Consider the following 22575-nt stretch of genomic DNA (forward strand, 5'->3'; position numbering starts at 1 on the left):
CCCGGCGCCCCCTCAAAGCTTCCCTTAGCAACAAGCTCGGGCTTAGCCCTTAAGGCGGGGCGAGCGCATGCGCCGCGGCCCTCGCCACCGCCAGTTGGACAGCACGCTGGGCTCCTCCCTCCAGCTGAGCCTTTCTCCCCTCCTCCTCCCACCCAGGGTCCGCGTGGCGGGGCGCGCGCGCACTCTGGCTCGTTGGCTGCCCGTCTCCCATGCCGCAGCAGTAAGGAGGGAGGGGCGGGGCTGTTTCCTTTGGGGCCCCGCCCCCTCTGCCCGGGCGTACCTACCGCGCCTGCGCCCTCCCGCCCGGTCTCCATCTTGGAATTGGGAGGAAGAGGGAGAGGGAGACTGGGACGAGACCGGGCTGTGGTGCGGAGAGAGGCTGAGACTGAAGAGAGGGAGAGAGGGCGCGGGGACCGCCCATAGCCATAATCTTTCTGCTACCCTCAGGAGAGAAAAGGGGAAAGGGAGGAGGCCTGCGCGGGAGTGGGGGCTGTCACCGTCGGACCCTGGCGTGAGAGGGGCCGTGCGGCCGAACGTCCCCGGGGTGGGCCCCCTGTCGGTGGCCGAAGACCTGGGTCTCAGGCCCTTTTCCGGGCTTGACCTCTCGCTTCTCAAATATCCGGGTAGCAACCCCTCAGATTCCAGATATCCCGGACTTGGGTCCCAACCTCTCTAAACCTGGGGCTCTGTTTCATAGGATCTCGAATACCTGGGGTTCAGGCCCCTGCGTGCACCGGTATCCGGGGTTCATTCCCCACGCGTTCAAATACCAGATTCTGCCTCCCTCCGTTCAAATATCTGGGGTTCAGACCCCACAATCAGAAATCCGGGATTCAGCAACTATCGCCCTCGAGGAGGAGGAGGACTGGACCGCGAGGTCAGATCAGGTTGTCACCCCCTCCCCTCCAGGGGAGGCTTCCCGGGCCCGCCCCTCAGGAGGGGCGAAAGCCGAGGAAGAGGTGGCAAGGGGAAAGGTCTCCTTGCCCCTCTCCCTGCTTGGCAGAGCCGCTGGAGGACCCCAGGAGGAGGCGGAGGCGCTGGGGCATCATAGTGACCCCTACCAGGTGAGACACGGGGTACAGGGGCGCGGTTCCCTGTGTCTAGCGTTGAGAAGAAAGGGTACCCCTTTCTGAGAAGCTGGGCCTGGGTGGGCCCTCTCCTCAGGACGGGGGAGCCCAGCTGGACCAGTGGTCAGCCTCTGGCTAGCCTTGCCTTCTGGGGCCACCCTGTTCCCCTTCCTCTTCCCTTCATTATGTCTGGTTGATGGGGGACCTCAGGTGACAGGGTCTCTTATGTCACCGAGGGTCACGCCCTAGGGTGCTTGAGCTAATCAGATGGGTTTGCACCCTTCTGGTCTTCTCCGTGTTCACTTTGTCCCTCACAGCTACCTCTTCTCCAGGCTTATACCCCTTTTTCCTTATTGCTCTGGGTGTTGATTCCCATGCTTCTGATCCCCATGGTGCGTCTGCTTGCTTATCTGTTTTTTAGGCATGGTCTGTTGGGTTTCTTGTCCATGCTAGCAAGTGTGTGTGTGCGTTTGTATTTAGGGGTGCCTGGCAATATTTTCCCCCAGCTATAGTTGCCTTCCAACCTCTTGCTGTGATGGTATAAATAATCTTCTCCATTTGTCAAGCAATCTATCATTTACAAAGTGCTTTACATCCATTCTTTCATGTGACCTCCCATTCCTCTTGTTGGGGGCTCTTTTATTTCCATCTTTCCATTTTACAGTTGAGGATATTGAGGCCCAGAGAGGCTGCCCGAGGTCACACAGTGGCAGAATCAGGATTTGAACCCAGGTCCTCAATCAAGTCTTGCCCCTACTCCAGACCTGTCTCTTGCCATCTGTTTTCTTCTGTGCCTGGGCTTGGCCAGGGGTCCAGAGGAGAGTGAGTTGGGGTGAGATTTAAGAATGACAGGGACAAGAGCTTCCTTTTTAGGAGGGCTGTGCTCAGAAGCTTTTCCTGATGGGAGGCTCTGGCTCCTGCCTTCTGCCTCATGGATTTTGCTTTCTGCTGTGGCCTTCATCTTTACCCTTATCCCAGTCTTTGACCTGGGTTCCAAGAGAGCTATCTCTCCTCAAAAATGATAGCCATAGTAGTGTCTCTTAACTGTTAAAGCCCAGCTGCTGAGAGGTAGGACGATCCCCAAAGTATTAAAGCCTTGTTGTGGTGACCCTGGAGGCAGGGAAGGAAAAATCCACATGCTGAGTGTCTGCATAGTGTTCTAAGTATGCGATGTCATTAAAAATCTCAACAGCCACATGCTGTAATCCATTTTACCAAAGAGAACACCAAGTATAGGGAACTTAGTCAAAGCCCTGTTGCTGTACATTACAGATGAAATGTACTGGTAGTGTAGCTTAGGGACAGACTTGGGTTTCCTCATCTGCAGAATGGAGATAACACTGTCTGTTTTAGAAGGTGGTTGTGATTTAGCACAGACATTGGTAGTCGGTCAAATGTTCGTTGATATTTGAGGAAGAGGCCCCATGTGATGTTTTGCTGGCATCCCTTACATGTGACCTGGGGTCCTGTGCTGGCGTTCTTGGCTGGGTGGTGGTAAAGAGGTCAGGAAAATTCCTTTGGCAAGTTGTGAGTACCTGCCTTTGTGTGTGGGTGTGTGGTGAGGGTGAGGAGTGCTTGGCAGGGTTGCTGGCGGGAGAGGAGAAAGGGGCCTGCTTTGAGTAGCCTGGGAGCTGCTGAGGACTGGGCTGAGGGCAATCAATCAATCTCCCAGGCTATTCTGAGCCCTCTGCACCCTGGGGGCCCACTGGAGAGGAGGGCTTGCTCCTTGCCCTCCAGCTTCCAGTTGGGCTGAGGAGACAAAATTAACAACATAACAGGAAACAAGGCACGACAGAATATAATTACATGCTAAATTGTTAGGTGCTTTTAAGGAACTAGAACTCTGCCCTGGGAGTCCAGCTCTGCTGAAGCTCCCTTTGTGCCTAAGTTTCAGCAAGTGCTTAGCCAGGAGCCTGGCTTGGGATCCTCTTGGGGGTCTTGGCTCTGATGTCCTGCAGGAGCTTTCTCTGGGTGTTTGGCTGAGTGCTCCTAGGAGCTCTCTCCAAGGGATGGAGTGATCAGGAGAGGCTTACTGCAGGAAGGGGCTGAACTTGGGGTGAGTTGCTGAGAGAGTTATGAGAAAGTCCTGTTCTCTGACTGGAGAAGTTCTTCCTTTCTATGCCTCAGTGACCTCATCTGTGAAGTGATGATCATGACCCTGCCCTGCTTGTTTCATATGCTGTTCTGAAACACAGTGGTGGAGGACCAGCTATGAGCAAGTCACTTAACCTTTCTGAGCCTGTTTCCTCATTTGCAAAGTGGGGGTAATAGTAATACCTCATAAGGTTGTGGTGAGGATTGAATGAGATAATACCTGTAAGGTGCTCACTATACATGCTCAATAAATGCTATTTGTACGCTGCAAATGTCTTGTACCTGTATATGATGTGTACGTGATTGGATTGGACAAGTAAGGCAGCCCAGATCACAGAGATGCCCCCAAAGCCAGGTGCCATTTCTATCCTTGTCCTTCCCATTCTAGATCTCCTCCCTGCCACAGTGTCCCTAATCCTTTTTCAGAGTGAGTCTTCTGGCCCCTCTGGACCAGTACCCGCTTCTAACAATGGCCGGATTTCCACTGCCTCCGGCCTGACCGTTTCCTGCTTTCTTTCAGGGTGTGAGAGTTGGGGGGGGGGGGGGGTGGTGCCTCCGTGCCAAGGGGAGCAGGAAGGTGCCTGGAAATGTTTGGGGTATGGGACTTGTGGGACAGGACGCTTGGGGATCTGGGGTTCTGGCTGGGAGGCAAAATCTTTGGAGGGGAGAAGTAGTGGTTGTTAGGAAATGGAACTTGTTGAGGGCTGAGGAAGGTGGTGAAGATGCTTAGCTCTCAGTCTTCCTAGCAGTTTTAGGGACTCAAGGGACCCGGCTCCTGTGCTCTGGTTGCCAGGGCAACTTTATTTTTTTGGAGCTTTGTAGTGGTTCCTAATTTCCCCCTGCCCTTCCTCAGCAGTGCTTCCCTCTCGTTGGGAAACTAGAGGAGAAGGCAGAAACTTGAGGGGCCCGTTTCTCTCTCTGAAGTCCCCATCCTTGCTCTCAGGGTCCCATTTCTGTTCTCTAGGTCAGGCCCCACTCTCAGGGCCCCCAGGGGCCACCATGCCAGCTGGGGGCCGGGCCGGGAGCCTGAAGGACCCTGATGTGGCTGAGCTCTTCTTCAAGGATGACCCCGAAAAGCTCTTCTCTGACCTCCGTGAAATTGGCCATGGCAGCTTTGGAGCCGTGTACTTTGTGAGTTGGGGCTTGGGAGAGTAGGGTAGGGCTGGTGATTATATTCTTCCCCATGTGGACTTCCAAAAAGCCCTCTACACTACTCCACCACTAAAGTCTTTCCTGCCTTGTCCTACTGGGCCAGCAAGTCTTACTGCTGCTCAATTCTCGCTGGAGACCTTCACCATCTTCTGGTCTGGTTCTCTAGGCTCGAGATGTCCGGAATAGTGAGGTGGTGGCCATCAAGAAGATGTCCTACAGTGGGAAGCAGTCAAATGAGGTAGGTCAGGCTTGACAAGACTGGGTTAGGGGCAGGGGACCCCAATCTCAAGATGCTGGCTGAGTAAGCCTCTCCCCTGCCTGACCTCCTCCCAGAAGTGGCAGGACATCATCAAGGAGGTGCGGTTCCTACAGAAGCTCCGGCATCCCAATACCATTCAGTACCGGGGCTGTTACCTGAGGGAGCACACGGCTTGGGTGAGCTGGCCCTTTGCCTCTGGCTTAATCTTTGTCCCTACTCAGGCCCATCCTTATCCTGGTCCAGTCTCTTAGGCGGGCTTTGATCAGGGTGCCATTGTAGGGATCTTGGGAAGGAGAAAGTCTCATCCAACTTCTTTAGTGCTCAGACAAACGCATGAGCATCAGTGTCCATCCAGAAGGAGAGGCTGATTTGAAGAGTGAGATAGACTGTTAGCAGTTGGAAAGGGGCACATGGGCTGGAGGAGATGGAGATTGAATGGGGCTTTGAAAGGATTCAGATGAGAGTGGTGGTATCTAGCGCTCTTTCTAGGGGAGGCCCTGACTCTAGGGACTCTCCCAGCACCCCCTTGTTTTCTCAATTGTCCTTCCTCCCTGTCATTACCCCGGGGGCATTGCCTGAGTGGAGGATAGGCAAGGACACTCTCTGTTTTGGATTTCTGCCCAAGGGAGATGGGCCAGGGGTGGCCAGATCTGCTGATCTCTGACCCTTGACTCTTCCTTAGCTGGTGATGGAGTATTGCCTGGGCTCAGCTTCTGACCTTCTAGAAGGTAAGTGACACTTTGGCCAACAAGTGGGAGACGAGAAAAGAGCAGAGAAGCTGTAAGGGAATGGTTAAGGGGAGCGTGCTCCAGTCCATCCTTGAGCTTCCCCAGTTTGATGTTTTACCCTCACTCCCCAGTGCACAAGAAGCCCCTTCAGGAGGTGGAGATTGCAGCTGTGACCCACGGCGCCCTTCAGGGCCTGGCTTATCTGCACTCCCACAACATGATCCATAGGTATAAGCAGCACTGACAATGGCTGGGAGGGGGTGCTCACTACACTACTCCTCATTCAGCTGGGCTACACCCTTTTTGGAAACTGATGCTAAAGCCCCTGCCCAGCCTTCCTGAGACACATGTCTTATCCTTGTGCTTTGCTTCTGGCAGGGATGTGAAAGCTGGAAACATCCTGCTATCAGAGCCAGGCTTGGTGAAGCTAGGGGACTTTGGCTCTGCTTCCATCATGGCACCCGCCAACTCCTTTGTGGGCACCCCATACTGGTGAGTGGGAGTGATGGTGAGGGGGAGAGCTCCCTGGATATTGGGAGCAGGAGTTGGCATGGTCTGGGCAGGTGATTAGCCTCTTTCTCCTGACTATTCTCCCAGGATGGCTCCAGAGGTGATCCTGGCAATGGATGAGGGGCAGTACGATGGCAAGGTGGATGTCTGGTCCTTGGGGATAACCTGCATCGAGCTGGGTAAGGGCATCCTCCTCTCTTCTCCCTCATCCTCTTTTCTCTCTGCTCCTTTCTGTCTCTTACTGTCTCCTGCCCAACCTCTGAGGCCTCTAAGGTCCTGTCCATTTTGACTCTACCCTTGATCCCCAGTACAGGCAGCTGTCAAATCCCGCCAATTCTTAGACCTGAAGATTTCGTAGCATTCATCTCTTCCTGTCCACCACTCTAGTTCTGACTCTTTTTTGTGTGCCATGTACTGTGCTAGTAGATTCTGGAACTATGGCAGTAAATGAAGTTCCTGTCCTCATGGAATTTACATTCAAGTTAGGGAAATAGGCATATTTTCTCTCAATGTGAGAAAAGCTAAATGGAGAAGTTATGGGAGCAGTACAGTCATAAAACAAGGGACTTGACCTAGTTCAGGGCCTAAGGAAATTCTCTTTGTAGCGGAGATATCTACAGTCAAATGCTCTACCCCTGAGCTATACCCCCTACTTGTCAGGGGTTGTAGCGGAGATATCTAAACTAGAACCACATAAGTAATAGTTAGCTGTTGAAGACTGTAGGGAAGAACATTCCAGACAGGTAAGAGCAGGCATGGGGAGCTGAGACTAGCTTCAGTTGTTTGAAATATTACATGTAATGCAAAGAGCAGTGAGTGATGAGGCCAGAGAATTTGGCTCAAATGAGTTCATGAGGCTTTGAGGTCATGTCAAGGTTCTCATCTCTGCCAGCCTACACTATTAAAATACCAATTTAGCGAGATAATGTTTGTAAGGCCTCCCATGCGATGCGAGGCACAGACAGAATAGTTGCCCAAGAAAGAGGTGCCGGTAGTTACTCTTACAGCAACTTCCTGCAGTGATCTTTCCTACCGCAGTCTCTTCTTCTTTGCAGTCTTTCTTATGTCGGAGAGATCTGCCCAAGCTTGGTGCTGTTGTTTCACTCTCCTTCTCAGAGCCATCAGAGGCTCCCCATTGCTTTCAAGACTGAAGCCGTCCCCATCCTTCCTTATACCAAATTAAAGGCTCTGCTTCCTAAAGGCTGACTCTCCCCTTCATGAGCCCCACCCACTTTAGTGTGCCATGAACTTTTCCACTTTCTTGCCTTGGTTTGTATTGTGTCCCCTGCCCAAGGTCAGAGATTTGGACAAGCTCTTTCTGTCCATCTTCACATGTCTACATTTACCATTTGAGGCACAGCCAGACAGGTAATGCAAATATGTAAAGGAAGGCAGGTATAGGAAAAGTCTAGAGCTGTCCATTTTATTCCTAGGTTTTGGTAGAGACACGGATACAGAGAAATATTTCTCTATTAAAAAACCCATCAATACTGATTGTAAATGGCAACTGATACTCCATATCAGAGAACCAATATGGAGAGGATTGGCAAACTGGAGATTGCTATTGCTTAGCTCCAGCCCGTTGTTAATGCAGGAATCCAGGCTCTGGTTCACCAGTCTAATTTTTTAAGAGAAATTGGAAATTTAGATGATTATTATTTGTTATGTTGGAATTTAATTTAAAAATCACTGTTTAGGCCAAAAACATAAACACAAAACATTTGGGCCACAAGAGGCTTTCAACTTCAAATCTAAGGCCAAGCTCCAATATCCCTTTTTCCAGGAGACCTTCCCTGAATCCCCTGCAAACATACCATCCTAAGGGCCCACCAGACACCCAGCTTCACAGCCATTTGCCTGTCTTCCTCTCATCAAACTAATTAATAGTTTGAACTTGATATTACTTGTTCAGTCCTATTTCATCCTCCCTGTTAGACTGGAAGTTCCTTGAGGACAGGGCCTGTCTCTTGTTTTTCTTTATCTTCCCCATAATGCTTAGCAAGTTTTTTGCTCTCATTTGGTATCTAATACATATTAGTTGGGCCGTTAACTGAATACTTCTTTTTGCCTTCTTTGGTACTCTCGCATACGTTATTTTCTTTGATGCCTATTCCACCGTGTGCAAGGGAGAGCATGGGTGTTGCATTTTACAGAAGGAATTAATTGAGATTCTGGGAATTGCTCAGGGTCACACAGTGAGGAAGTCAGGGAGCTGGGGTGTGAACCCAAGTCTTCTGATTTCCATTCCAGTCTCCTCTGCCCACCTGCCACCTCTCACCTTCTTCCCCTTGACCTTTCTCTGTAGCGGAACGGAAACCACCGCTGTTTAATATGAATGCGATGAGTGCCTTATACCACATTGCACAGAATGAGTCCCCCGTGCTCCAGTCAGGACACTGGTGAGGACTGGGATTCCTGGGCTTAGGGGTTAGGCTATAGGGTAAGGCTGCCTGGCTCATGCCCTTGCCACCCCTCCCTCTCCCTCCTGTGACTTCTAGGTCTGAGTACTTCCGGAATTTTGTCGACTCCTGTCTTCAGAAAATTCCTCAGGACAGACCAACCTCAGAGGTTCTTCTGAAGGTGAGAGCTCACTGGTCTAGCATTCTCTCAGAACTGTAGCTTGTTAAGAGTCACAGAAACCCCTCAATGAAATTAGTGATTCCCACTTTTTCCTCCACCAAGAACTTCGTTTGTGAATTCCCACCCCTATCCCCAGTGGACACTATGTTTTGCAAGCTTTTGTCTACCACGCTGCCTTTATTTATTAAGTAATTATTTGTTTTCCCATCTTTTATTAACCAAAGATGTATATAAGCCAGAGCTTCTGGTCATTGTGCGATAACCAGGGTTACCACACTGATCTAATGTAATTCAAGCCAAAAGCCTGTATAGCCTTGTCATGGGTAAATGTATGATTTCCCTTAGGGTTTTTTGAGTTATCAAAAGTAGAGAGGCCCCCATTCCCGTCACAGATACATGGGGGCCTAAGGAGCCCTAGTTGGAAACTGATGTAGGTTGTCTAATTTGACCTACTTGTTTTGTAATTGTGGGATACCTTTTGAGGCCCAGTTAGGCCACATGAGATGTGGGGCATGCAGCACTTTGATAGAGGGCCTGGACTAGAATCTACATCTCCCGACTGTTCTCGCCTGTCAGCCATGGCTAGAAGGATAAGAGACTGTCCGGGAAGTAGAGATTGGGTGGGGAAGATTAATGTGGGAGGAGGGATTTGGACAAGGCCAGCATCCATCCCTGGTGAGCATGAGCCCCAGGGGAGTGCCTCAGGCCAGAGGGAATGCTAAGACCCATGGGATACTCGGGGGTGGGGAGTGCTTGGCAGCAGGCCTCAGTGTTCTCTTCTCCCAGCACCGCTTTGTGCTCCGGGAGCGGCCACCCACAGTCATCATGGACCTAATCCAGAGGACTAAGGATGCTGTGCGGGAGCTGGACAACCTACAGTACCGTAAGATGAAGAAGATACTATTCCAAGAAGCACCCAATGGCCCTGGCACCGAGGCCCCAGAGGAGGAGGAGGTGACCCAGCTTGCCCTGCCACCCTTCTTTACCACCATGTTGTGCTTGCGTCCTAGCAGCTGCTTGGCTTCCCTTCCCCAACCCTCCCCATGCCCTCTGTCTCCTTATACTACCTCATGTACATACCCCTTGTCCTTCCCCTTCCCTGCCCAACAGCCTACACCCTATCCACAGGAGACAGAGCCCTACATGCACCGGGCCGGGACACTGACCAGTCTAGAGAGTAGCCACTCAGTGCCCAGCATGTCCATCAGCGCCTCCAGCCAGAGCAGCTCAGTCAATAGCCTAGCAGATGCCTCGGACAATGAGGAGGAGGAGGAGGAAGAAGAAGAGGAGGAGGAGGAGGAGGAGGAAGGCCCTGAAGCTCGGGAGATGGCCATGATGCAGGAGGGGGAGCACACAGTCACCTCCCATAGCTCCATCATCCACCGTCTGCCGGTATGCAGCTCACCCTGAATAGTAGTCCTGACAGTGGCAAAGCCAAGCCCCAGCTCATACTCAGGAATCACCTGGGTTCCCTGTTGTCCCTCCCAAACATGACTGGTCTTCCTCTAAATCTGACTGGGTCCCCAGGGAACTCCATTTCTGCCTAGTGCCCTCTGAACCTTGGGCATCTCTTCCACCTTCCCTTCCTTTAGGGCTCTGACAACCTGTATGATGACCCCTACCAGCCAGAGGTGACCCCAAGCCCTCTCCAGCCACCTGCAGCCCCAGCTCCCACCTCTACCACCTCTTCTGCCCGCCGCCGGGCCTACTGCCGCAACCGGGACCACTTTGCCACCATCCGTACTGCCTCCCTGGTAAGTGCAGCCATCCTCCCTCATCCTGGATACCCCAAACTCTTTTTCTAAGTCCAGAAATTATTTTCTTTCTGTGGCACATGATTAAGTCCAGTTTCCACCCTCACTTTCTGTTGCTGTCTGTCTCCTTCTCCTTACCTTGACCCTCCCCCATCGCTTCTCCTCCCAACAGACTGTTTTGGTTATGTTGCCCAATGTGGGTGTTCCTAGCTTGGCAAATTCTTACCTAATTTTTGTGACTGGGCTTAAATATTGTCTTCTGGGGTGCCTTTCCAGGCTCCTGGCCAGCCAGGTGCTTCACATCCCTGTGCTGTGGTGTACCTTGAATGGCATTATGACAGGTTTGCTTGATTCTGTGCCCCTGGAGGGCAAGGATCGTGTTCAGGTGTCTGCCTCATGCCAGTGATTGGCTTTCAGGCCCACTCACTTGCCTGTATTTAATCCTTACAGCTCCTTTGGGAGGGAGAGAGTATGATCCCATTTGAGAAATGAGGAAGCTGTGACTCAGAGGGGCTGCTTGCCCAAGGCACTTGTTCAGGCACCTTTGGTGGTTCTCAAATTCTGTAAGCAGGACCTTGGTCCTCTCCTAAAATCAAATCATGGCAGTATTTTTCTCAGTTGACAGGAAAAAGTGGGTAGACTTGTTATAAAACATAGTTTTTCATCCATACTTTTAATAAACCTTTAGATTATGTTCCTGCTTGGCTGCAAGCACCAACAATCCCCTTAGAGGCCACTGGTTGGTCTAGTATGTTCTTATGGCTTCTGCTTATGGCTGGTTGTTCTGCTAGGAAAACTCTTCAGATCCTCTGATGCTTGGTGCTTTGTGCTACTATGCAGTGAGGTGTGTTTCTTCCAGGGGCTTGGCCACCTAGACTAGTTTGGGGTCCACTCACATAGCCCCTTGACAATGAGACCTGAGCTCAAACCTTAGATGAAGACATCCAAGCCCAGTGTTCTTGTTATTCGAACATCTGGTGGCTCAGATCTGGCTCTGTACTTGGGCTGTAATGGGTCCTCAGTATTTCCTGAAGGTGGAGAAAGCCAACACGTATTGGTAGGGTGTTCTAGACACTGTTACGTATGTATCAGACTTAATCTCCACAGCCCCCAAGAGGAAGTAGTATTGCCCCATTTAACAGATGAGGGAACTGAGGCTTAGCGACAAGGTCACATAGTAAGTGATAGAGCTAGGATTTGGGCCCAGGTCTGTGTGATGCCTCTACTCTTTTGAATTAATCTGAATTGTTCCTGCTTTTATGCCAGGCCCTGTGCTGGACAGCTTTCATCTCATTCAGTCACACCAACTATGAAGTAGACTGTATCTCTATTATCCAGTTGAGGTTGCAGGCTCAGAGAGGTTAAGTGTGAGGAAGGTACCAAATGAGAATTAAACCCATGAATAAAACCCATGTTCTTCACCCATAGAGCACAAAGACTGTGTATATTAATAAAATGGGGTCAGGGCTAAGCCCCGCTTCTCATTCTCTCTTGCATCCCAGGTCAGCCGTCAGATCCAGGAGCATGAGCAGGACTCAGCCCTGCGGGAGCAGCTGAGTGGCTATAAGCGGATGCGACGACAGCACCAGAAACAGCTGCTGGCCTTGGAGTCGAGGCTGAGGGGTGAACGTGAGGAACATAGTGCACGGTTGCAGCGGGAGCTTGAGGCACAGCGGGCTGGCTTTGGGGCTGAGGCAGAAAAGCTGTCACGAAGGCACCAGGCCATTGGTGAGAAGGAGGCGCGAGCTGCCCAGGCCGAGGAGCGTAAGTTCCAGCAGCACATCCTGGGACAGCAGAAGAAGGAGCTCGCTGCCCTTCTGGAGGCACAGAAACGAACCTACAAACTTCGGAAGGAGCAGCTAAAGGAGGTGGGATAGGCCTGCAGCAGTAGGTGGGGCCAATGCTGGGTGAGGCAGGTCCTGAGCTCCCTGTTCTCCCTACTGCCCTTGCCCAGGAGCTCCAGGAGAACCCCAGCACGCCCAAGCGGGAGAAGGCCGAGTGGCTTTTGCGGCAGAAGGAACAGCTACAGCAGTGCCAGGCAGAGGAGGAGGCGGGGCTGCTGCGGCGGCAGCGCCAATACTTTGAGCTACAGTGTCGCCAGTACAAGCGCAAGATGCTGCTGGCTCGTCACAGCCTGGACCAGGACCTTCTGCGAGAGGTAGGCCACCCCATCCGCTGTTCCTCTCCCGAATCCCAGGCACCGACCCTTTTCTATTTACCTCACTTGTAGTTATCTTTCCCCTCTGTCCCCGTTTGTGTTATGCCTGGGCTTCTCCTCAACATCCCTCTTGCTTTTCATGCCTATCAGACTCTGCTAGAGTTCTCTTAGGCTTCTGTTCCCAGGCCAGCCAGGAGCTTGGCTCCCTTATACCCCTCATCTACACCCCTCATCTTTCCACCTTGTGCTCCCTCTACCATGAGGTCCTAGGGCTCTCACTTCCCTGATGCCAATAAGGCTTCCTGACTGGGCTCTGGGCCCTGCCTCTCTTCTGCCTCAGGACTTGAACAAGAAACAGACACAGAAGGACTTGGAGTGTGCATTGCTGCTGCGGCAGCATGAGGCCACACGGGAGCTGGAGCTACGGCAGCTCCAGGCTGTACAGCGCACACGGGCTGAGCTCACCCGCCTGCAGCACCAGACGGAGCTGGGCAACCAGCTGGAGTACAACAAGCGGCGTGAACAAGAGTTGCGGCAGAAGCACGCAGCCCAGGTTCGCCAGCAGCCCAAGAGCCTCAAAGTACGTGCAGGCCAGCGTCCCCCGGGCCTCCCGCTCCCCATTCCTGGGGCTCTGGGACCATCCAGCACAGGCATCCCTAGAGAAGAGCAGCCCTGCTCATCTGGCCAGGAGGCAGTCCTGGACCAAAGAATTCTGGGAGAGGAGGAGGAAGCAGTTCCTGAGAGAAGGATTCTGGGAAAGGAAGGGGCCACCCTGGTGCCAGAGGAGCAGAGGATATTGGGGGAAGAATCAGGAACCCCTATTCCTAGTCCACAACATCATAGGAGTTTGGTTGATGAGGAAGTTTGGGTTCTGCCTGAGGAGGAGTTAGAGGAGCTTAGAGTCCCATCCCTGGCACCCCAGGAGAGGAGCATTGTGGGCCAAGAGGTGGCCGAGGCATGGAGCTTGTGGGGGAAGGAGGATGGGAGCCTCCTGGATGAGGAATTTGAGCTTGGCTGGGTCCAGGGCCCAGCACTGACCCCAGTCCCGGAGGAGGAGGAGGAAGAGGAGGAGGGAGCTCTAATTAGGACCCCAAGGGATCCTGGAGATGGCTGTCCCTCACCAGACATACCCCCTGAACCTCCCCCAACACATCTGAGGCCTGGCCCTGCTAGCCAGCTCCCTGGACTCCTGTCCCATGGCCTCCTGGCTGGCCTCTCCTTTGCAGTGGGATCCTCCTCTGGCCTCCTACCCCTACTACTTCTGCTGCTGCTCCCACTGCTGGCAGCCCAGGGTGGGGGTGGCCTGCAGGCAGCGCTGCTGGCCCTTGAGGTGGGGCTGGTGGGCCTGGGAGCCTCCTATCTACTTCTTTGTACAGCCCTGCACCTGCCCCCCAGTCTGTTCCTACTCCTGGCCCAGGGCACTGCACTGGGGGCTGTCCTGGGTCTGAGCTGGCGCCGAGGCCTTATGGGCGTCCCTCTGGGCCTTGGGGCTGCCTGGCTCCTAGCCTGGCCAGGCTTGGCTCTACCTCTAGCAGCTATGGCAGCTGGGGGCAAATGGGTACAGCAGCAGGGCCCCCGGATGCGCCGGGGCATCTCTCGACTCTGGTTGCGGGCTCTGCTGCGCCTGTCACCTATGGCCTTCCGAGCCCTACAGGGCTGTGGAGCTGTGGGAGACCGGGGCCTGTTTGCACTCTACCCCAAGACCAACAAGAATGGCTTCCGCAGCCGTCTGCCTGTTCCTGGGCCCCGGCGGAGTAATCCCCGCACTGCTCGACACCCACTAGCCCTGTTGGCAAGGTTTTGGGCCCTGTGCAAGGGCTGGAACTGGCGCCTGGCACGGGCCAGCCAGGGTTTAGCCTCCTGCTTGCCCCCTTCAGCCATCCACGCATTGGCCAGCTGGGGCCTGCTTCGGGGTGAACGACCCAGCCGTATCCCCCGGCTGCTACCACGCAGGCAGCGCCGGCTAGGGCCCCCTGCCTCCCGCCAACCACCACCAGGGATTCTAGCTGGGCGGAGAGCCCAAACCCGCCAGTCCCGGGCCCTGCCCCCCTGGAGGTGACCAACTCTAGCTCTTCCCCAGCCCAAATCTAGAGCATTGAGCACTTTATCTCCCACTACTCAGTGAAGTTTCTCCAGTCCCAGTCCTCTCCTCCCTTTTACCCCTCCTTCCTCAGTATGCTTCCCCACCTTACCTCGAGCCCTTTGGACCTCTAGACAGGCAGCCTCCTCCACCGTGGAGTCCGGAAGTTACACTTTATGTCCTGACACTCCTCCCCCACCCTAAGTTATTGCTGTTCTCCCTGTGTGTGTGCTCATCCTCACCCTCATCGACTCAGGCCTGGGGCCAGGGGTGGCAGTGGGTGGGAAGAGTCATGGTTTTTTTCTCTCTTTGATTTTGTTTTTCTGTCTCCCTTCCAACCTGTCCCCTTTCCCCAACCAAAAAAAGAAAAAGACAAACACAAATAAAATATCTGAGCGGAACTGTACTTTTGGCCCAGGCTGCCTCTGTCTGCTTTGTCCTGCCGCCTAGCCTCCCCCGTATGCCCCCAATCTGGACCCTTGGCTCCCAGTTCCATGAACTCTTCACCCCCATCTACGTTATCTCAACCCCTTTCACTCCTCAGCCTCATCCTCTCTGCCTCCATAGCTTCGTTGCACCATGACCACCACCAGCTCAGGGTTCTGGGCCCCTGTTGAGCTTCCACAGAACTTCTTGGTCCTGCAGTTCTCATTTGTGGATTCCTTCCAGAGAGTGCTTAGGTTCTGGGTTCTTTTGTCCTCATCCCCTGCCTTTTATCCCAACCCAATCCCTATGTGGTTCCCTTCTGTCTGGGAACTGAGGTTCTCTCCTGGCATTAGGCGTTACCCTAGAGGGCTGGGGGATGGGACTGCAAACCCTCCACAGTAGTGGGTGGTGAGTTTGAGGGGCCAGGCAGAGAGAGTGGGGGCTGTGGAAATGGGATTGGTGGTGGGCTTGGAGTGGGAGCTGAGTGCGTGAGGAGTCAGGCTGGAATGTGGAGATCTGGTCCGGGTGGCACCTGCTGGCCCCTTGAACTTGTCAGGCCCTTTCTGGCCACCTCCTTTGCCCCTTTCCCTTATGTGGCCCCACATGGAGCCACCCCTTCTTATCCATTTCTCAGCTCAGTGCTTATCCTCCTTTCCTCCCTCCCACCCTGAGGTGCTGAACCTAAGACTTCCTCTGTCTTTTCCTTAGCTCTCTTCTCTTCCGTGGGTGTGTTGTAACTTGGTTTTCTTACTCACTCTTGTGCATATTCTGTATCTGCTCACATGCTTCTTTCTCTAGGTCATATGTTATCCCTCTTTGCATGGTCAAAACTTCTTATGTGCACTCACTACTCTTTAAAAGATTCTCACTTCCCTGTCCATGAACTCTCCTGCTGTTTCTTGTGAGTTTCCCACCTGACTCTGTGAACATGCTCTTGGAACCTGTCTTGTTTTCTTTGCATCTCTTGCCTATTGAGAATCTTCCTGATCTTGCTCAACACAATCCCATCTCTCCATGTCTGTCTGTATACAGCTCCCCCCGCCCCCTCTGTCTAACATGTTTTCTGTTTCTCTCCCTCTCCCTGTCTCTGCTTCTGTCTCCTCTCCTCCTCTCTCTCATCTCCCCTTCTCCCCTGGTTGTTCCTCCTCTTCCTCCTCCTCCTCCTCCTCCTTCTCCTTCTCCTCTCCTCCCCTGCCCCCACCTCCCCTCGGTCCGTCCACTGCATAGTCTAAGGAGCTGCAGATAAAGAAGCAGTTCCAGGAGACGTGTAAGATCCAGACTCGGCAGTACAAGGCTCTACGGGCACACTTGCTGGAGACGACGCCCAAAGCTCAGCACAAGAGCCTCCTCAAGCGGCTCAAGGAAGAACAGACCCGCAAGCTGGCAATCCTAGCCGAGCAATATGACCAGTCCATCTCGGAGATGCTCAGCTCACAGGCGGTGAGGCCTGGGGTCCAGGGAGGGAGCATGGTGGAGGTTGCCTCTGTATTTCCAGCTTAGTTATGGGCAGTGGGAGTCAGGGGGTGTGGACAGAGATGGGATTTTTTGTTCTTGGGAAACTCAGATACTCTCTTAGTATTCTCTGCAATGGTTTTATTATCTCTCTGAAGTATTTTCTTAAGGTCTTGACAAAGCCTGCCTGCCTACTCTACCAAGAACGACCAAGGAAAGAGTGGCTATAATTTTTTCCTGGGCCTGAGTTAGTTTAATGTGTGAACAGGGAGCAAATCAAAATGATTGTGGCCCTCAGGCCGATTTCCTCAGACTTCTGGAGGATTTTAAAGGTTGCTGTTCTAAAAATGATCACACGTAACACTTGGAATGGGCCACTTAAAATTTACACTTAGTGTAAAAAGTAAAAGTGCCCCTGTTCATTGCCATTCCCTCACCCAATCCCACCTCTCAGATGTAACTGTTAATAAATTGCATTTTAGATTTTTTTCTCACCTATTTGGAAAATTATATAAAAATTTTAAACAAAAATGGAATCATACATTACATACTGTTCTCTAACTTCTATTCCCACCTAATATTTCTTGGACATCTTTCCGTATCGTGCACTTGTCTCATTTTTTTTAACAGCGTAGACTTGCCCACGGTATGAACATACCGTAATTTATTTAACCCATCCCTTATTGGTGGACATTTAGGTTGTTTCCAGTATTTTGCTATTACAACGCTTCAGTGAACACCTTCAAGCACATGTGCAAGTATACCTGGGGGATAAATTCCTGGAAGTGTAATTGCTGTGTCACAGGGTATGACGACCTTTCATTTTGATAGATGTTGAGGCTGGCTGCTTCTTGAAACCTTAGGGTCCAGGCCTACCTGGGGCAGGGGAGGATGTGGGGGTGAAGGAGGAGGCCCCTAAAACTAGTTCCTCCTATTCTCCAGCTGCGGCTTGATGAGACCCAGGAGGCAGAGTTCCAGGCCCTTCGTCAGCAGCTTCAACAGGAACTGGAGCTGCTCAATGCTTACCAGAGCAAGATCAAGATCCGCACAGAGAGTCAACATGAGAGGGAGCTACGGGAGCTGGAGCAGAGAGTAGCTCTGAGGCGGGCACTGCTGGAGCAGCGGGTGAGAGGGCTCAGCCTCTAGCACAGGGTGGGGAGGGGAGCCCCCGCTGCCCCCGACTCTCTAACTTCTGTTCTGGGTGCCCCAGGTGGAGGAAGAGCTGCTGGCCCTGCAGACAGGGCGCTCCGAGCGAATCCGGAGTTTGCTCGAGCGGCAGGCCCGTGAGATCGAGGCTTTCGATGCTGAGAGCATGAGGCTTGGCTTCTCCAGTATGGCTCTGGGGGGCATCCCAGCTGAGGCTGCTGCCCAGGGCTATCCCACTCCACCCCCTGCCCCTGCCTGGCCCTCCCGTCCTGTTCCTCGTTCAGGGGCACACTGGAGCCATGGTCCTCCTCCACCAGGCATGCCACCCCCAGCCTGGCGTCAGCCCTCTCTGTTGGCTCCCCCAGGTCCCCCAAACTGGCTGGGGCCCCCAGCACAGAGTGGGACACCCCGTGGTGGAGCCCTGCTGCTGCTAAGAAACAGCCCCCAGCCCTTGCGGCGGGCAGCCTCAGGGGGCAGTGGCAGTGACACCGTGGGCCCACCTGCTGCCGCAGTGCCTGGGCCTCTGAGCCGCAGCACCAGTGTTGCTTCCCACATCCTCAATGGTTCCTCCCACTTCTATTCTTGAAGTGCAAGGGTGGATGGGAAGATGAATGGGGCAGGGGCAGGGGCAGGGGCAGGGGTGGGTGGAGCCTGATCCTGGAGGGCTGTAAGCTCCAGGCCCACCCAAAGGTAGGGGATAGGATGTTGGCTCCAGCTCCCCTCAAACCTCATCTCATGAGCTTCTTGGGCTGGCCAATGGCCCAGGGCCAGCTTGGGCATAGGTGCCTCAAGGCTGACCAGGAGCCCCTGCCTCCCCACCATGGTGCCAGGGTCTCTCTCCATCACAACTTCAGGAAAGGAGAGAGATGTGCGTGTCAAATATTCATCTAGTCCCCTTGGGGAGGGGAAGGGTGGGTCTAGATCTATTATATTCAAAGAAGTATACTACCCCCTGCAATGGGGCCATCGACTGGGGTCGCCAGGCCCCCCAGACCTGGGATGTGGCAGAGCAGGTCTGGGGCCTGGGGTGGGGAGAATGGGAGATAAAGGCCTTCCTAGGAAAGAAGGATCAGGATGGGGTCTGGGATCAGGATGCCTGGGTCTCTCCATTCCCCTGTTGCTGTATGACGTCCTGTGCCGTCTTGTCCTTTATCTTTTTTTTTTTAATTGAGATCAGAGCTGGGGCAGGGGACCAAGGGAAGGACCAGGGAAGGGGCTGCTCCCAGGCCTGGGGGCAGTCATGGGAGCCCCTCCCAAGCTACGGGGCTGGCACAGAGCCCCACAGCAAGCTTTTAATAAACTGTTGGTTATTCTAACAGATACCAGGACTCACCCTTTCTGTCTTAAGGTGTGTATTAAGGACTGTTGGATGGCAGGTGATAGTGTTACTTTTATGTATATATTTGTTTGTTTATTTTAAAGAAGTATTTAAGTATCTTGTTATTGTATAGTTTGTAATTTTTTTTTTGAGGAAGATTGGCCCTGAGCTAACATCTGTGCCCATCTTCCTCTAATTTTTTTAATATGTGGGACACCTGCCACAGCATAGCTTGAGAAGCGACGCACAGGTCCACACCCAGGATCCAAACCGGTGAACCCCGGGCCGCCGAAGCAGAGCGTGCAAACTTAACTCCTGCATCACCGGGCCGGCCCTAGTGTTAGTTGTATTTAAAGAGAGAATGTATTGGGCCGTGTAACTAAAAATTTCAGTGATTTTAATGCCTCTCAGGCATGACTGAATCCAGAGCCTCAAAGGAGGTCATCAGTGTCTTGACCTCTTCTCCCCTTTGCTTTGGCTTCAGAGATTTTCAGAAGGTTCACTTCACACACAGGTCACACACGGGCCCCTGGCAGCTCCAAGCTTACATCTCAACAGCAAGAATTCCAGCAAAGTCCTGAAGTGCCTTCATTGGCTCAGTCTGTAGCCAGAGGCCTGGGGTGCTCTAATTGATCAGATTAGGTCCCAAACACACCCCTTTAAGGCTGAAAGAGTGGGCCGATGGACTAAGTGGCTATTTCCAGAAGAGGTAAGGAAGACACCAGCTGTCCGCAAGTCATTTTGTTTTGTGCTGCACATTCTTAAGGCCAGTTATTTGGATCCTTCTCCCAACTAGGCATTAGGTTATCAAACACAGTGAAAAGCAGGGTGATCAGAGGGGCCCGCTGGTCAGGCTGAAGGAAGGAGGATAGGAGCCTGGTGTTAGACTGAATGGCAGGGTCTGAAGGCTGGAACTTTGGAGAACTTTGGGAAAATGAAAGGATATCAGACCGCAGGGGACAGTGGCTACGTCTCGGCTTCCTGGCCCAAAGTACAGAGAGTGAGAATGCCAGGCAGTTTTGATGAGGTGATTCAAACACTCCTTTATTGAGTCTTAAAAAACAAACACCTTAAACACGAGGCTGAGAAGTAGGATCCCAACAACTTATGTCCCTAGGGGCTGCAAGTCTTCTCTGAAGAAAGCTGCTTCTGCTCTGTGCAGGCACAGAGTTGGGGGTGGGGGTGTTTTATATGTTGGCTACAAGAGGGAAGTCCCTCCTGGAGGAGGGAGGGAGTTCAGTTACTCTCACCATCACTGCTGATGATGCCCCGCAAATGTGACCAGTCTGGGGGTGGGGGATGGGGCTGCTCCTCCTCTGAGTCCAGGGTCCGGCGGTACAGCTCCCCTGGGGGTGCTGCTTCTCCTGAAGGGTTCCAGGCCGTGCGTCTGCGTGACCGGCCTAGGGGGAAGGAGAGGTGGGAGATTAGTTGCCTAAGAGTTCAAGCCACATCTGCTCCTGGGGAGTGGGAGGAAGCCCCTCACCTGAACTGCTGATGATGTTGGTAATATCCAAGGAGGCCACCTCGGCTGCCTCCTCCCGCTGCTCCTTCAGGGCTCGACACTTCTCTAAGGAGGGGTTACCTGGGGCAGAAAAGGTTCGTGATCTTCTCCTCCCCAGCAGCCAAGGCCCTCTCCTGAAGCCCCCAGGGCACATCCAGCCTCACCCTTCATGCCCAGGGCTTCCAGCTCTGCCCGGAGGACACTCAGGCACTCCTTGTATGAGCGGCAGGAGCCCAGCAGCTTCTTGTAGTTGCGATGGGCACCACAGGCCCGAATGTAGCGCTTTAGCTTCCTCACAGCTGGGTGGTCCTCACCGCGACAACCAGAGCCAGCCTGGCAAGGAAAGACAGCAGCTGAAAGCCAAGTCTTCTGAACTTGAGCTAGGGTCTCCCTCTTCCAGAGTGGTGGCCTCCCATTCCATCTTCACCCTTACCTTCCTGCCTTTGGGTTCTGGACTGCCATCTGCGGAGGAGGAGCTTTGTGTCCTGTCTTTCTTGGAGCTCTTCTTGGAAGAACGGTTCTTTCTCTCCCCCTTAGGGCTACCCCCTGCCTCACTGTCAGTTACCTCCCTCTCCGAGTCACTTGCCTCACCATTGATACCGCCCATGTTGGCTGTCTTCCCAGTGCCTTTAGCAGTTGGTTTCATCTTTCTCCCGCTGTCTTCCCCATCCTCACTGCTTCCACTCTGCCTTTTGCCACCTTTCCACTGGCTCTTGTCTTTGCTCTTCCTCTGCACTGGGGGCTCTTCATCTCCCCTGCTCTTATTCCCACTGTCTGCTGCTGCTTCTTCCTTCTCTTCCTCTTGGTCCCCCAAGTCTCCCAGCAGTCTCGCTGCCCTGCTTTTCTGCTTATACCTCCTCTCCTCCCAAGCTGACCTTTTCCCTCCATTATCCCAGGCTCTGGGTTTCCAATCTTCCTCCTCTTCCTCTCTGTTCTCTTTCTTCTTGGCAAGGGTCTCCTCCTCCTCACTCTCCTTTTCACTTTCCTTTTCACTTTTAGCGCCTTTCTCTCCCTCAGCCTTCTTTCTCATTCTCTGGGCAGGTTCCTCCTCACTGTCCTCACTCTCCTCCCTGGCCTGCTTCCTACTGGCCGAGGCCTTGCTTAGTGCCTGCTTGTTCTTTGTCACAAGTTTCTTCCTAGTCCTGCCTTTGGCCTCCTTTTCCTCCTCCTCCTCTTCCTCACTGCTCTCTTCCTTCCAGACCTTACTTGTTCTGGCAGAGCCCTCTTCCTCCTCCTCCTCACTTGTCTCCTTCACCTCCTCCCTCTCTAATCCAACCTTTGCAGTCGGGTCCCTCTGCTGTTCTTCCTCATCGCTGCTCTCAACTGCTTTCTTTGAGGCTTGCTTTGGACTCTCCTCCTTGGCTGGACTGATTGCTGCTGCTGCCATCCCATTCTTTGCTGGGGAGCCAAAGCAGTCTGGACTGGAGGCTGCAGAGCTGGGCTCTGGAATGTAGAGAGAAGACAAGGTTGGGACAGGTTCCTCCTATCCCTTCCCCCTCCACTTGGGATAGGTTGCCTCAAACCCTGCTCTGACAGCTGGAGGGAAGGGGAGCAGGAAACACAGCCATGGGCCCACCCTGTTCCTGGTATCTGACTCACTGGCCTTGCGCCCTCACCTAATGCCTTGGGACGTAAAACATGCACAATAAATACTTTTTGAATGAGCCAACTATATAGAAGGCACTAACCTGACTCCGAATCGAAACGGAACCTTTTTCGCTCTGAATCACTGCAGGGGATGGGAGGCCTCTTCACCTTCTTGGCAAGGCCTAGCCTCTCTTCTCTGGCACCGGTTTGATCAACCTGTGTGTGCATCAAGAGAGCAAAACGTGTACCAAGGTTGTGTTCCGTCCCACCCTCCCTGAGGCCCCTCCTCCTCGGCAACAAACCCCACCTCCCGTGGCCCAGGCTCGCGCCCACACCTGCATCTTCAGCAGCTCCTCCTCCACTAGCCGCTTCAGCGCCTGCTTCTCCTCGGGTTCCAGGTGGTCGCGGCCCGTGTGAGCCAAAAACCTCCGCCGCACGATGGAGTGCGTGAGCGTGCTGGGGAGACATGTGTCAAGACGGAGTCCCCGTCCCGCCCCTGCCCTTTCCAACCCCAACTTGAACCGCCAGTGCACCTGAGGTCCGGCCGGCCTCGGAAGAAGCTACGGGCGAACTCCTGCATCTCGTTCTCCCGCGCCATTTTGCTCCACCTGGGATTGGTGGCTCCCGCCTTTTTTTCTTCTCGGCTTCCGTCAGCGCGGTTGACAGGAGTTTGCGCACGCGCAGTGTCGTGGCGCCCTGAGGCAAGGGACCGTTGGGAGTCGGTCGCTGGTCACTTGGACGGAGAACTGTAGAAACTTGCTTT

General features: G+C 53.4%; 2 protein-coding genes across 11 annotated transcripts; one reads left to right on the top strand and one right to left on the bottom strand.

The window, feature by feature from the left end:
• Window positions 1-154: 154 nt before the first annotated feature.
• Window positions 155-18726, top strand: TAOK2 (TAO kinase 2). Of its 10 annotated transcripts, none has more exons than XR_011424671.1 (20): window positions 286-1064; window positions 4126-4292; window positions 4480-4551; window positions 4647-4748; window positions 5255-5300; window positions 5432-5528; window positions 5679-5792; window positions 5898-5989; window positions 8116-8209; window positions 8309-8390; window positions 9177-9344; window positions 9519-9782; window positions 9983-10144; window positions 11647-12012; window positions 12099-12302; window positions 12643-12882; window positions 16036-16248; window positions 16959-17066; window positions 17203-17385; window positions 17471-18726. XR_011424671.1 is itself a non-coding variant. In XM_023616024.2 (19 exons), the coding sequence occupies exons 2-19, from the start codon at window positions 4161-4163 to the stop codon at window positions 17990-17992; spliced, it is 3153 nt and encodes a 1050-aa protein (XP_023471792.1). In that variant the 5' UTR covers window positions 155-1064; window positions 4126-4160; the 3' UTR covers window positions 17993-18726. The 10 variants fall into 10 exon arrangements, 8 of the variants coding, with proteins under 8 accessions (XP_023471792.1, XP_070088059.1, XP_023471791.1 ...); XR_011424670.1 differs by having other exon boundaries at window positions 302-1064; window positions 9501-9782; XM_023616024.2 differs by lacking the exon at window positions 16959-17066 and having other exon boundaries at window positions 155-1064.
• A 1015-nt stretch (window positions 18727-19741) lies between these two features.
• Window positions 19742-22481, bottom strand: HIRIP3 (HIRA interacting protein 3). The gene is made up of 7 exons (XM_014730026.3): window positions 22346-22481; window positions 22148-22268; window positions 21914-22028; window positions 20659-21668; window positions 20390-20558; window positions 20208-20306; window positions 19742-20124 (listed from the first exon to the last, which is right to left on the bottom strand). The coding sequence occupies exons 1-7, from the start codon at window positions 22408-22410 to the stop codon at window positions 19961-19963; spliced, it is 1743 nt and encodes a 580-aa protein (XP_014585512.3). The 5' UTR covers window positions 22411-22481; the 3' UTR covers window positions 19742-19960.
• Between the last annotated feature and the right edge of the window lie 94 nt (window positions 22482-22575).

Source organism: Equus caballus, chromosome 13, assembly GCF_041296265.1.
Source record: "Equus caballus isolate H_3958 breed thoroughbred chromosome 13, TB-T2T, whole genome shotgun sequence".
NCBI classification, from domain to species: domain Eukaryota; kingdom Metazoa; phylum Chordata; class Mammalia; order Perissodactyla; family Equidae; genus Equus; species Equus caballus.

What these genes read in the sequence shown, in the direction of transcription:
- TAOK2 (XM_023616020.2), top strand. Translation starts at nt 4,161, where the DNA reads ATGCCAGCTGGGGGCCGGGCCGGGAGCCTGAAGGACCCTGATGTGGCT. An exon ending in TCCCACAACATGATCCATAG is followed by an intron (nt 5,529 to 5,678) that starts GTATAAGCAGCA and finishes TGCTTCTGGCAG; the next exon opens with GGATGTGAAAGCTGGAAACA. An exon ending in ACCAGGACCTTCTGCGAGAG is followed by an intron (nt 12,303 to 12,642) that starts GTAGGCCACCCC and finishes CTTCTGCCTCAG; the next exon opens with GACTTGAACAAGAAACAGAC.
- HIRIP3 (XM_014730026.3), bottom strand. Translation starts at nt 22,410, where the DNA reads ATGGCGCGGGAGAACGAGATGCAGGAGTTCGCCCGTAGCTTCTTCCGA. An exon ending in AGGAGCTGCTGAAGATGCAG is followed by an intron (nt 22,029 to 22,147) that starts GTGTGGGCGCGA and finishes ATGCACACACAG; the next exon opens with GTTGATCAAACCGGTGCCAG. An exon ending in CAACATCATCAGCAGTTCAG is followed by an intron (nt 20,125 to 20,207) that starts GTGAGGGGCTTC and finishes CCTTCCCCCTAG; the next exon opens with GCCGGTCACGCAGACGCACG.